The 15808-nt window shown below is 31.3% G+C and overlaps 1 protein-coding gene across 1 annotated transcript; it reads left to right on the top strand.

Moving 5' to 3' along the window:
- The first annotated feature begins 6096 nt into the window (after positions 1 to 6096).
- On the top strand, positions 6097 to 15378 carry LOC134684620 (chymotrypsinogen A-like). The gene is made up of 6 exons (XM_063543919.1): positions 6097 to 6135; positions 7805 to 7995; positions 10749 to 10830; positions 11294 to 11474; positions 14073 to 14212; positions 15084 to 15378. Exons 1-6 carry the CDS (start codon positions 6097 to 6099, stop codon positions 15351 to 15353), a joined length of 903 nt encoding a protein of 300 aa, XP_063399989.1. The 3' UTR covers positions 15354 to 15378.
- The last annotated feature ends 430 nt before the right edge of the window (positions 15379 to 15808 follow it).

The following is a 15808-nucleotide window of genomic DNA, read 5'->3' as shown; positions in this document are numbered from 1 at the left end:
TTATAGGACTACAATGTTTATAACTAGGAGAATGTATTAGACAAAGAAACACATGATAAATAGATTACAAACGGCATCAGGTTTAGAATTCAATACGAATTCAATATTCAATTCAATATTCAAAAATAGAACATAGTTTCAAACATCGAAATTATTTTAGATCAATTCGGGCATTCCGGTCATACTTTTGGCAGCCTACAGTGACAAAACCTACCTACGTATTGTCTTATTGTTAATTTATAATCGATAGCAACACTCTTGAATACATGTACTTGACACTGTAAGTTAAGCGACCAACCAACAATCAAGAAATTACAAAATTAACACATAATTCAACTGAACAATGTTTAACGACATTTGCTTAAAACATAGAGGGGAAAAGGTGAGTTTATTTTATTGTGCTGAATTGGTTTTAAAAATAAATTTTAACTATTTTTCCTTTCTCATTTTTCTACGTTGAACAATTTACCCCTAACCAAATACAATAAAACATGATTCAACTCCAGACAATATTAAAGAAGTGCAATTAAAGCATTAACCGGTTCAACAAAGCATGTCTCAAATTAAGGAGGGGCGAAAGATACCAGCTGAGGGACAGTCAAACTGATACATTGAAAAACAAACCTGACAACGCAATGGCAATAAATGAAAAGACAAACAGACATATAATAGTACAGAGGACACAACATACAAAACTAAAAACTCAGCAACAAGAACCCCTCAGAAAACTGTGGGTAAGCTTATGTGCTTCGGAAGAGAAAGCAGATCATGCTTCACATGTGGCTCCCGTCGTGTTGTCTGTGTTATTACAAATCCAGTAAAAGTCTTATTCGGTAGGTCACATTCATGAAAATAGAAGGATATTGTACATGTTGTAGTTACGACATAATTAACATATCCGATCAATTTCTTGTAAACGTTTGATAAATTCAATATTACATCATTGTACTTAGTAGTTTAATGTATATCCTTAAACTAATACATTTAATGATTAAAAAAAACAAGAATATGCCTACTTGTAATGTTTTCCTACATACAAGATGTCACCTATACATGAAAGTTTCATGCTTTTGAAACATAAAAATATTGAAAAAAAATATATTGCATAATGTGTTTACTACTTTATTAGTTCCAATGGTGGAATAATGTACTCTTGTCAATGTACGTTGACCGAAAAGACTAGCAGCCTATATTGTTATATATATTTTTTTTTTATTGAATCTTATAAATACTTGAAAAAAGATACACTTTTCATATACTTTACCTTAAACCTCGCTGTCCGTCTTTAATTTTATATATACTTGCTAGGTTCTTGATAATTATTTTGTAGTTAAGTATAATAAACTCATCATAGATATCAGGATAAATTTAGTATATACGCCAAACGCGCGTTTCGTTTACAAAAGACTCATCAGTGACGCTCGAATCCAAAAAAGTTAAAAAGCCCAAATAAAGTACGAATATAAAAAAGAAGATGTGGTATGATTGCCAATGAGACAACTATCTACAAAAGACCAAAATGACAAAAATACAGTATAAGAAATAGATCATTAATAATGATAATTGAAAAAGAAGACAGCTCTCTCACAAGCAAAAAAACCCTAACTGTAAAAATATAAGGGCATACACTACAGGCACAGGAACATTCTACTGAATCCGAAGTTGAAGAGCATTGAGGACCAAAATTGCTAAAAGTTTTGCCATATACAGCTAAGATTATCTATGCCTGAGGTAGAAAAGCCTTAGTTTTTCAAAAACAATTCAAAAAATTGTAAACAGTAAATTTATAAATATAACCATATCAATGATTTTTCATGTCAGCAAAAAAAGTGCTGACTGCTGGGCTTGTGATACCCTCGGGGAAATAAATCTCCACCAGCAGTGGCATCGACCCAGTGGTTGTAAATAAACTCATCATAGAAACCAGGACTAAATTTAGTATATACGCCAGATGCGCGTTTCGTCTACAAAAGACTCATTAGTGACGCTCATATCCAAAAAAGTTAAAAGGGCCAAAAAAGAAAGAAGTTGAAGAGCATTGAGGACCAACATTTCCAAAGCGTTTGGTTTGTACTTGTGAATGCTGTGACATTAAATCGCTTGGAAACTTTAATTTATTAACACTGTTTAGTGGTACGGCTTCAAATAAAGAAAACAAAATATTACGAAACCAATAAATGAATATTTTAACAATTACAGTTCATTATACGGCATTAAACATTAGGGGAAAATGTAAACAGTTCACTAACTAGGTAAACATCATGCTGCAAAAAATTAAAACAATAATGATAAAAAAAAACATATTATGGAAAGCAACAAGCAACAATCTCTGTATCTCAGGGTATTTGTCTTGCACTGGCTCATTTACGATTGTAGAACTACTCCTCATTTAGAAAGAGGTGCAATGACACAACACAAAATAAATTGTTTACATCAGTTTAAAAAAAAAGTTGACTTATATACTTTAAAATATAAAAAAACAAAACATATCAAATTCAGAGTACTTGCATTTACTGATAGCAAGTTAGAGATTTATTTCCAATACACATCCGTATAATTCAATGTTTAAACAGTTGTTTATGAATAAAATTCCTGTTCATTTGACATGTATCAAATGAATAATCGGATACACAATGAAATCAACTACAATATTACCCTTATCGTTCAAACAGACGGAGATCTTCGAGGTCAAATCAAAATCTTATTTAATTTATTATAAATTGAAGCACCTTTAGCAAAACTTCTTGTGAAGTTTCAAGTTTTCAAGTTTTAAGAATAAGTCCGGCCAGGACAAGATAAAAAAAAATAATCTAGCTACCGTTTGATATTCGTAATTAAATACCACAATAATTAATAAAACACTTAACAATTGCGATAGTTAATTTTTCAGAATTACGAAATTGAATATACATTTGTAAATGGATGTTAATAAAAACTGTTTGTTTGAGAACTGGAGTTTTTTTTTAACAGAATTCAGATTTTATTTTCATAAAACTGGTAAATCAACCCTTTTTAATGAATAAAACCCATAACTCGGAAACGTAAAATCTATAATTTATAAAAATAAACGTAAGGGAGCTTATGTCAATGAATAAAAACAATTCAACAAAGTTTAATGCAACTTGGTTACGTCATTTGTTATGTTGACGACGGACGGACAGACAGACAACGGTATTCTAATGTGTTGATATTTCGGCCAAATACTTAGAGCTCTGCCTCTTGTGGTGAAAAAGGACACATGGTTCTATTCCTTTGGACACAAAAACACAAACAAATCAATGCATTTTGCCATTAATTTTACATCATTATTTTACATAATATTGTTATAATCATATTCAGTGTGACATCTTGTATGTAGTGAACAATCACCAGGAAAATTATTAAAAATATATACAAACATAAATTAAATGTAAGAGTACAAACATGTAATTACTACGTTAACGAACATTCCAATAATTGCAAAATTAAAAGAATATTTTAACAGTACATGTTGTTTTGTAAGATAAATGTACAAAAAACGTTGTTTGAAAGTTTCGTTGATAATATGAATCATGTACTTTAAGTAGTTCCGAAAAGTTAATTCTAAATGTGCTTTCATCACGAAAGAACAGTAAATGTTAGTTGACCTTTGCAACATTAGAGGTTTTGTGATTTATGATGTGCAAAGTAAGAAGTTTCCAAACCCTTTATATAAATAAAAGATCAGACCAAATTAAGTAAACCAACACTCAAAAGCGTGAGAAATTTGCCGTGTAATCAATATTGTTGGAACTGCAGTTTGCCTAACTTATTTGAATAAACTTTTTGTTGACGTTTTCAAAACAACGGGTAACAGTAAATTATGTTACTAGCGTTGTGCGATCAGGAACCGAAACAGAGATGATAGCACAGCGTACAAATTAAAAAATTCTGATTTCAAATGGTCTTTCGATCAATCTTAGCTAATGTTTAGAATTATGTAGTGTAATATTTAATTATCAAAAGTATCAGGATTATAATTTAGTACGCCAAACGCGTTTTTTTCCAAAAATTCCAAAAAATCAGAAATATATAAAAATGACCACATTATTAATATTCATGAAAACACTTTATCGCTTAAGTGTTTACTACTGGGCTAATGATATCCTCCGAGACGAAACGTCCACCAGCAGTGGTATCGACTCAGTGATGTAAATAGTTATAAAAGGTACCAGGATTATAATTTAGTACGCCAGACGCGCGTTTCGTCTATATCAGAGTCATCAGTGACGCTCATATCAAAATATGTATTAAGCCAAACAAGTACAAAGTTGAATAGCATTGAGGATCCAAAATTCCAAAATGTTGTGCCAAATACGTCTAAGGTAATCTATCATTCAAATATTTGTCATTGATGTGCTGATAACATTTGGATTATTTCATCAAATGTAGGATTACAGGTTATTCTGACATCTACTTAATTTATAATTTGAAATGAACACAATTATTCTAGTAGCTCTTACAGCTAGAAAGATACGTGCATTATTAAATATGTATCTACTATGATTTGTTAATAAACTGTCTGAATTCAGATTTACAATTGACTGTGAGTAATCAAATATTGTCCCGCTGCCATATTTAAATCAATCTTTTTTACTTTTAGAATCGACTATCTAATCTTGGATATCAAACCACCATATCAGTTCAACAGATCACACTTCCAGTTATCAGTATATACAATATAACTGAAATCTTAATAGTTTATGATAATACATAAATGTTGACGAGAAGAATTATGTGAACCCTTATAAGATTTTATAAATATTTAAATTTTTTTCAATAACTGTTTTGATTAGGAACATTACCTAATATAGTATGATCTTAATAAGTATCAAATCTTCCTTTTAGTTGACAATAAATGCAAGGAAAAGTAACCAAGCACTATGATCCATTCCCCATCTTAAGTTTTATCATAAGAAACATATTTATTTAATGTCAGCAATTAACCAGTGTCAATTGGTAAATTATTATCGACGTGCTGAAAATGTAATGTTCGAAACAAGATGTAACAGCTTCAACTACATACCACGCACTACGTACATGTACATGTATATATACCTGGCTGTTCAGATTTTAATTCATCACAGAAGAGGTAATACAACGACGAACGTTTCTGTTCCGTCTTAGAAATTTCAGTTTTCAAGGTTTGTCAATTGATAAATTACATCTTTTTACTTTGAATAAGTTTGTCTGAAATGATGCAATCTTGGTCTCATAGATATATTGCATGAAAAAAAGAGTAGAATGATCGAGAAAATGAAAGATTTATTAGTATTTACCAAGTTAGCCATAAGGATACTTTGGATACAGATTGCGTAGAAAATGAAAACAAGTTGAGGGTAGTTTATATCATACATATATTGTCTTTTGTTTTATTTCTATACAAACATGACACACAGGTATAATGTTTTACTATAATATATTTGAGAGACTTGTATTTGTTACGTTTGGGATTAACAACTTGCAGAAATATCTCCACTATCATAAATTTGATCTTTTTAAACAATGCATAGTTTGAGACAAGACAACGCAAAACATTGTTTTTTTTTGTATATCAAAGAATTTGAAATCATAGATAAACATTTAGATTCTATATTACTGTTTTGTGGTTCTGGGCAACAAACTTGCAATAAAACAACACCGTTGAATCAAAGACAAAGTACCAATTGAAAAGCAATCGTTTTAATCGATGTAGCTGAACAAAGTGACAGTATTCTCTCGAAAAAGTGTCTTTAAGATTCTTTTCTTTTCTTTTTTCATATGATTTGTTGTTATGTTTCATGATTGTTCGTTAATCGCATTAGTTTTGTATTTATTTTTTATATATCTTTGTCATATTTAGGATGAATTAGTCATTAGATACATGTAATAGGTATTGCATGTTTTAGATTTCAGAAGTGAAGTTGTTAGTTAGCACACAGATGTATCGAGTATTCATCGTTAGCGCATTTGTCGGTAAGTTAATAATGTTTACCTATAAATTTCGGTGACAGATTTTCCTCTTTTCAAGTATCTTAAATCTTTTTGGAAGAGAAACACAATGATAACAAAAACAAATAAAATAACGCAGAGAATCGCATGAACTTCAAACAAAACAATACCACTTTGAACTATAAGGTAAGCGTGAAGTGTTATGTATCGCCACAAAAGTAAACATAAAAAAGTCATGTTTATCTGAACATCAAAGTGAACGTTTGAACAATAAGTTAATCAGTTATATCTTGATTATTTTCAGACATGGACAATACGGGACATTCAATACTGTTCAGATGTTTCGATTTCAGTACAGGAATAATCATAGAAATGAGAATGATTATACAAATACAATTGTTGTAATAGAATTTTCACAAACGAATGCAATATAAAGATAATGCTAAAAAATACAATGTAATAATTATAATGATGATATTGATGATTTTACTTTCTTGTGTATTTGTAGTGATCTTTTTTGCTTCGGTACGTATATACATATTTACTAAAGATATAAAACATATGATCTAATTCAATTTTTATAAACAGTGTTGCTTATTAAGAACATTAATATGTTTTAGCATACATCGGTCTGAAAAGGAAACACAGAAAACTTTGTTGGTAATGAAAGACGGGTATAAACGTGGTATTCTGCTTGTGTAATTGAAAACAAAAAGGAAGATAAGATTATGTTTTAGAAGAAACAAACAAACACAGCATATAAGCCGAACTGTAGTACTTCCGAGATTACATGAATGATGATATATGAAAAAAAGATGTGGTATGGTTGCACATGAGATAACTATCCACAACACACCAACTGACACAAAAATTAACAACACTAGGTCACCGTAAGGCCTTCAACAATGCACAAAGTCCATACCGCATACTCACCTTGAAAAAAGACCCGTAATAACAAATGTCAATTAATTCAAACGAGAAAACTAACGGCATAATTTATGAAGTCAACTACTTAATCTATGCAACTACGTGTATGCAGTATGTCCTAGAATGTAGCTTCTATCATATTGGTCTCCTCGTTACGGAAATAAAAGTGTAAAGGAAGATGATTTTAAGCTATTTTTGTAGTCCGCCTTCATCATGACTGAATTGTTTTAATTTTGTGATTTTATGATAGAAACCTAATTATCGCTATAATTCCAAAAAGGGAATGTGTTATTACATTATGATATTATTATTTTTTTTCTTGGGAATTTTATTATGACAACTGCTATGCTAGTATCATTTTTCAAAATATGTTAAAGTTCGTGATTTAGCGAAGATATGTTTTTAAGTTTCAATAGAATTGTCTTTACTTTGAATAAGTCACTATTAATGAACTACTTTGACTTTTAGACCTGATGATGTAACTGTATAATCGCTGTAATCGAAGAGAGTTTAAAGGTGGTACCTAACACTACAGGGAGATAACTCTTTAAAATCAGCTAAATGTTTTAATTACGTTGTGTTGTTAAGGGAATATTAAGCTTTTCAATGATCAAAATCAGTGTTTGTCAAACTGCTTTATAACCAGTGTAATTTTTATGATAAAATGCTTGGTTCAATTTTTTTGAAAGTTTTATATTTTTGTCAAAGGGTCAAAGTAAATACTTTGTCAAAATTTTATGAAAATTACACGAGCCAAATTAATTTTAGTCAAAATGTAGGGTACCACCTTAAAGGTTATTGGATGATGACAGGTTTTTTTCCTTTCTCTAGTCGAAATGATTTTACTTAAGATTTGATAAGAAATATCGAAAGAAATAAAGTTGAAAATGGAAAGTATTTTTTCAATTAATTTTATATCATAATTTAGACTTTTGCGGCTGATACAAGTGTGAAGATTGTTAATGGGGAAGAGGCCAACATAGAAGATCATCCATGGATGGTTTCACTTCAGGCCAGAGATAATGAAGGCGGGACTTTTACGCATATTTGCGGAGGAGCAATTATTGACAGAAGTTGGGTTCTTACAGCTGGACATTGTGTTATTTATCCTGTTTATGAGTAAGTTATTCTTTTTACAGTTAATGTATAAATCTTAAATTAAAACAAAAAGAGTTTCATATTAATGTTGAACACAAAAAGTTATAGAAATGTGTATGTAAAGAAAAATTACGGCTGTAGAGAATATCTGAATATTTAATTAGTTCAAACACAAGGTTAATTCCTGTGCTAGTTTTTCGAATTATTTAATTTATGTATTAAGAATCTTTGATGATTCCACAATGTAAATCTCTATAATAAGTACGACGTGATAAGAAGGCATTACAAACGAACGTTTCACTTTAAATATGACCCAGTCAATTGATGATCTAAGCGCAATCAAATTGTTCTGTCCACAGTGTTATCAAAAATGATAATTAATTTAATACGTTTTCGTGAATTTGTTCAATTCGATTTCAAACACAATTAAAAAATTATAAATTTTGAAGTGTTCCTACCCTTCCATGAAGAGTTATTTTTGATTTGTTTTATATTTTCCAAATTACTCGTTAAATCATCATCATGTTGCGATAATTTTGTTTCAAGCAACTTGTTGACTTCACATGAGATTTTTCTTCAATCGATGTAGTGAATATTTGAAATCCAGTAAACCATTACCATTTACATAGACTTCATGTGTTTTTTTAGTTGAAGGCATTTGTTCAACATATACCCAGTTTTTGGTGGGGTTGTGTTGCTTAGTCTTTAGTTTTCTATGTTGTTTTTGAACCATGGCGTTGTCAATTTATTTAGAACAATGAGTTTGACTGTCCCTTTTGGTATCTTTTGCCCCTCTTTAAAAATAAAATAAGGTCAATGTCACAGGTATTGGTCAAGTTCTTAAGATTGATTTTAATCCATGTTTGCTTTTTCACAGCTACCGTATACATAGCGAGAAACTGTTTTATTTTTATTGTTAGATGCGTCAAGTGTTAACTTTCAAATGTTGGTTGATATTGTACCATGCCATTGGATAAGATTTTTCATAGCTCTTAATTTGAGATCCATACATTCCTATTTTTATGGTCAAACTATTGTCTCTAACGCGTGCTCCATTTATAAAAATCAATTCAGAAAATAAATACGAATAAAGTTAAGATCCACGTCTGATTTCCTTTAACGTTGAATACACAATTAAAAAAGTAACAATTAAAAGAAACATTAATTTATGAAGACCTTAAAAAAAGCGTATAATTTTTGATATGGTCATAATTGTCAAGTAGTCGTCTTGTATTGTCCGTTTGTCCAGTTTTTGATTCTTCACTCTAACAGAGGGACGAAAGTTACCAGAGGGACATTCGAATTCATAAATCGAAAATAAACTGACAACACCTGGATAAAAATGAAAAACACAAAAAGATAAACAAAAGAACACATGCTACAACATAGAAAACCAAAGAATAAGCAACACAAGCCCCACCAAATCTAGGAGTGATCTTGCTTTACATGTGGCACCCGTCGTGTTGCTTATGTTACATGTGTTATTACAAATCCCGTAAATAGTCTAATTCGGGGGGTTACGTTAATGGAAGGGAAGAAGATTGTAGTTACGACGTAAGGAACATATCCGATATCATTTGTGAAACGGTTATTTCCATAACGGTCAACCAATAAAGTTATGTTTGAACTCATTCGAAGTTGATAATATTTATAATGCTAAGAACCAACAATTGCAGACGATTATAGAGTTTTGACAGCAGTACGTCTAAGGCTCTACAATTATACCCCTTTATACCTTGGAATATGCATTTCTTTCGTATCCGCAATTCACTTACGCTTTACTGATGTAACTTTTACACAATTCGAAGAACTAGTAGAATAAGTTCAAGCTTGCATTTTGCAACTGGTAGTGACTGACTGTACTAGAGTTATGAACCTTCGTATCATATCTGCACTTTAGCTTAAGATGTGTCATTGAAATTCTACGAAACTCATATACAATGCTTAGAACGACAAAATATATAGAAAAAAGTAAAATCACAAAAATACTGAACTTAGAGGAAAGTCCATAATCACATGGCAAAATCAAAAACGAAAGGACAAGAAGTGTCATATTCCTGAATTGGTACAGGAATTTTCTGATGTAGAAAATGGTGGATTAAACCTGGGTCTATAACGCTAACCCTCTCACCTTAATAACAGTCTTATCAAATTCCGTTATATTTACATTGATGCGTTAAATAAACAACCACAATAAATAAAATAGTCAAAATATGGGTACATCAGTCATCATCGTATAACAATCCCAAAAGGAACAACCCAACAGAACCAAAAACATCTACTATCTACGAACACATTGATTGATTTGAGTGTTTGACGTATAGACATCTGAGTTGTTAGTTATATAACGGTCAAGAATTATTCCAACTGATTTTGGCCAGATGAAAAGCTTGAGAGTGGGCATTCATTTCCTCGGACTTATTCGTCTTTTGTTTTAACTGAAAAAATATACAACATATATATCAAAGACGCGTGTTACATAACATGCATGTAACCCTCTTCTAAAGACTTTTCTTCAGTACATGAGGAATACCTTGCCATTGATGTTGCAACGCTTAGGTTTGTTTGTTCAACGATTGAATAAGTGCTGACATGTCATATACCTGCTTATTTTCCATCCACCATCTGATGATAAAGAATGTGTAGTTACCTAGCTACTCAGTGTCATTTGGTGTGGAAGGCTATCTTTTTTGCAATCACGCATCTGTTTTCATGTAGTATATTAGAATATGTCTTCATTATATCGATACAGTTTGATTTTATTTCTATTGTAGGCCAAAGAATATGAGAGTAGTAGCTGGAAGCTCTTTTTTAAGTCAGATGAAACAGATTATTCCCTTGAAAAAATACTATGTGGTATGGACTATAAGAAGTATATAATATACCTAAATATTCATTGACATAGGTGTACATGTAATATTACGCCTATCCTGCTTTCCTGTCGGTGTTGTGGCATGCCAAACCTCCCACTTAAATGACTGTGTTAATTACAACATTAAAATGACAGCGTGTCACGACAGTGTTACAATAAATAAACACGAAATACATAAGACAAAGAAGCAAACGAATAGTAGCCATCGAAAGGTAAAAGGTTAAAAAATATTTTTATACACCAGAAGTACGCTTCGTCTACACAAAACTATGCTCAGATGTAAAATGTTAGAAAGCCATAACAACTACGACTTCATACTCAGTTTTTCTTTGAAGACAAAAATCTTGAAACTGTTTTCTTTTGTTTTATTTTGTACAAACTTCAATCATATCGTTTGCATATACTGATTAATATACAATAAACTAAATTGTGCTCATTGTGTTTCAGCACGAAGAATATGTTGGAGTTGGTGGGGATAGTGTCGATCCTGACCTGATGCTACTACAGCTAAAGACGCCGCTTAAATTTGGGTCTACCGTTAATAAAATCGACCTGGACACGGATATAGGGAAAAATTATACTGGTGAATTATGCACAATATCTGGATGGGGAAATACCAATGCTACTGGTTAGATTTTTCATAAATTATTAATAGAAATTAGAGGTTAAAGATACAAAACGGATATTCAAACTCATAAGTCTAACACAAAAGGACAACGCCATAGACAAAAAAAAACTTAAAAGACGAAAAGACAGACTATACTAGTATAAGAATAGCAGCACCACTAAATTTTAATCAGATACCTTGACTTTCTAATTTGCTTTTTATTTTCTCGCGAACGTTAAACAACATGATTAGGAGATTTAGAGAAGTCGTTTACTATTTTCTTGGTTTGAATTATGATAAAAATAGTGTAGGTAAAAGGATTTAATGAGAAAAACTTTAGAACGTTAATAAAAATACTCGGGATTAAATATCTAAACGACAGAAATGCATGAAATATGATAAATACGATACGAGGTACATTGCGTACACCCAAATAAGAGATGTCTTTGAATAATTACTAAAACAATTGTACAAATGGTTCATCATCAAACAGTACAACTTAAGCCCCATACAAGCTGGTTAACTTTTTTGGTCCTTTTGGAGTAGAGTTCTTTGCACGCAAATATGTTTTATACAATGACAATGCAATGGGGATAACGTGTGATTTAATTACCAAAACCTGACTGTAATAAACCATAGTACCTTGGCATGTCATCCTTCCATCTCGTATCCCGGTTATATTTGCTTCTTAGTCGTTTAACTAATAGATATATATCAAAATTATTTAGTTAATGATTTCAAAATAAAGCTAGATATCCATAAAAGATAGGACTGACACCGCCATTCCAGCTGTTTTGTTAACATTCAAGACTCTTAACTGGTCTTATATTACTTTCTCTGTGACAACGAATTTTATTAAATACCATGACAATAAGTTCATGAAATTGTGATATCAGTTTGTAATCATGGTCATTTTTTGCTTTTATAACTAAACTGATATTTTAAATGTTTAACTTTTGTATTTAGTCTGTCGACGCCTGCGATCTATGTTTCCAGGTCCCAAATTTTGTTATATCCTGCCAATTTTGTCGAATATCTCTTATAATTTAGAATGAAAACATTACGAATTTCGTTTATTCTTCAAGTGTTCTGGAAAGTTTTCTGTTTGTTCTGAATTGTATTTCGATGTCTAATATTTGTTCTTATCAAGATCAAATTGTTTCTAAATGTTTAATCATATGGTCTTACTGTAATAGTTCTAGTAGATATATATCTATTGACAATACTTTACAATGGTTTGACAAATTTCACATTCATCAATATAATTTGTTTTATTTGAATTAAAAACTACGACATCCCAGTCAGTACCGAGCAACTGGTTGTTAAGACCAATATAATCTGCACGCTTAAAATCACGAATTTGCCTGTTAAACGAGTATTAAATCAAATTTCGACTGAAATAACATCATACCAGTCAGAACCGATATATTGTTGTTGAGACCGTCATAATCTGCACGCTTAAAATCACGAATTTGCCTGTTAAACGAGTGCTGTTTTCAAGTATTTAATGAAAGTTCGACTGAAATAACATCATCCCAGCCAGTACCGATATAAGACCGTCATAATAAGCACGCTGTAAATCAGGAATTTGTCATTAAAATCAATATTGTTTAAAAGTTTTTTTGTTTTTTTTTACTAAAACGGGAATATAAGACTGCATGTCGGCGAAAGAATAAATATTGATGTAATGATGTTTTTCTGTTATTCACACATAATTCAAAACAAGCTCGAGTTTTGGCTGTAAAAAAGACTCCCAAACATCATTTTCTATAAAATGTAAACGATAAAGTTACTTTTATTAAGAGTTATATGTTTTGACATCATATCCAAATTCAAATCACCACAAAGCGAAATTAGCAAAAACTAACCAGGTGCTTTATTATGTAACTCAATAATTAAGTTTCATATATGAGAGTTTGAGTTTCGAGGCCAGCATAACACACAAAGTAAACATGTTACTACAATTCCTCACTTCAAGCCAAAGTAATTCCAGATTGCTTACAAATAGTTCATGCCGTACAATTAAATGTTGACTATTTTTCACTAAAATGGTCACACTGCCACCATGTTATTTCTTATCCACTCTTGGCGGTTTTTGAAATCCATTTAAATGACTTTCGGCATCATAAATTGAATACTTTTTTGCAATCCTTTTTTATAGTTTTGGATTTTGCTCACTTCCCAGATTAGATGTTCTAATGTTTCAATTCTCTATTGCAAAATGTAAATGTTGGATAATAAAAAAACTTATTTTATGAAAGAAGACATGTAGGTGACATCCAGTAATCGTGCAACCACTTTTTAGTTATGTGTGTGCAAAAAAAAAATAACTTACGAATGTTAATAATAAAATGTGTACGTTTGCAATCTGCAAGCAAACCGGACACATGAGTATTTGTTTAGGTAAAACCAAATACAAAGGAAACGCATATTTTCTGGAAATTATTAAAAGAAAATATCATCGTAGGACCTTGATAAATGAAAAAAAAACAACAATAAAGTGACGGGATTTTAAAAGTATCTTTGTTAGAGTTTAACTCTTACGTCTCCTTAAAAACTTATCATTTAAGGATTTTTACAACATAATTAATTTGGTCTATTTGATACTTTTTATTATAGGGGTGAACTATCCTGATCGTCTGCAAGTAGTGTCAATGCCTGTTGTTGCTAAAGACTACTGTAAGGCTTCCTGGTCTTTTCCATCCAAGTCCTCGGTGAACATCACATGTCTTCAGGATGGGAAAAAAGATTCTTGTAATGTAACTATATTTCATTAGCCCACATAATTAATTCAAAGTTATTTTCATGTTTCCGTAAATTTCACATTGGTTAGGTAATTTCCAGATAAATGATATTTGATGATCGAAAAAACTTTTGAAGATATCTGACTTTATTTTAATTATTATGTATACGTATCATTACTCATAATTAACCCGTGCCCTCGCGAGAAAGATTGTTGGCTTATATCTAGACGTTCTATTAACATATATGTTATAAACACTTCGTATACATCGTAGAAAATAGGCACCACGTTTCTCGGTTCAAATTTTAAATATGTTGATATAAACGAGAGACTAAATATACTAAAGAGACGTTCAAACACATAAGTCAGACTACGCTACATCAAAAAGGATACACGCATCAAAAGACAAACATTAGACTATAAACCACACCATAGTAAACTCGCAACTAACAAACACGAACTCCTTTAAGCGGGATTGATCTCAGTTGTCAATAAAGGTCAGATCTTGTTACACATATTTCACTTTCGTGTTATTCGTGAAAATAAAAACACTTCAAATAAGTTTCAAAAAGTGAAAGGGATTGTGTAATTATGATAACGACGAATGGAATTCATCCGTCGTCATTTGTGAAACAGATGTTCCGTTATTGTCAGCCAAGTCGTGATGGTGTCTTCAACATGGTAGACGGGAGTATTTCTATATACACAACTGCAAACTCTTAGATTCTCAAAATTCTATTGATAAAAAGAATAGGGCGTAAGGTATCAGTGAACACTCGCCGATAAAACAAAAATAAGTTTTGACTGGTGGTTTTTATTGACTCAAGAACTTGGCTTTGTATACTTATATTGTATTTATTTTAAGAAATGAAATTTTGTTTATTCAGAGAGATAGTGGTGGGCCTTTGGTTTGCAGTAAAAAGCTAGTAGGTGTATTATCGTTTGGTCCTACCCCTTGCGATGGAAGTATTCCAAGTGTTCATGTCACAGTTTCTGCTTATACAGACTGGATTAAAGAAAAACTTAAAAATGAAAATAAAAAGAATAAAAAAGATAAGAAAAGCAAGAACAATAAAAGTAATAACAAAGGAAAGAAAAATAACACAGACAAGAAAAATAACAAAGAAAAGAAAAATAACAAAAATAACAAAAATTGAATATGACACTTGCATGAATTTCATAAGTCGAATAAAGAATGTTAAGAAATCATTATATGTTTATTATTGTCTTAATTAACTCCAAGTCTTCAATCTCACAACTGAAGTATGTCAAAATGTTTCTTAATTGGCATTAGTAAAGCTTTATCGTGTCAAGTACTACAGTTAAGATTTCAAATGATATTTCATTGATTGATAGATAATAACCACACTAGAAATAAACTAATCAAATTATCCCTCCTTTTTAGCTCACCTGGCCCGAAGGGCCAAGTGAGCTTTTCTCATCACTTGGCGTCCGGCGTCCGGCGTCGTCCGTCGTCGTCCGTCGTCGTCCGTCGTCGTCCGTCGTCGTCCGTCGTCGTCCGTCGTCGTCGTCGTCCGTCGTCGTTAACTTTTACAAAAATCTTCTCCTCTGAAACTACTGGGCCAAATCAAACCAAACTTGGTCACAATCA

This window comes from Mytilus trossulus, chromosome 9, assembly GCF_036588685.1.
Source record: "Mytilus trossulus isolate FHL-02 chromosome 9, PNRI_Mtr1.1.1.hap1, whole genome shotgun sequence".
In the NCBI taxonomy this organism is placed as follows: Eukaryota; Metazoa; Mollusca; class Bivalvia; order Mytilida; family Mytilidae; genus Mytilus; species Mytilus trossulus.
Note: the sequence above shows the minus strand (reverse complement) of the source record. Positions and strands in the feature narration are given on the sequence as shown.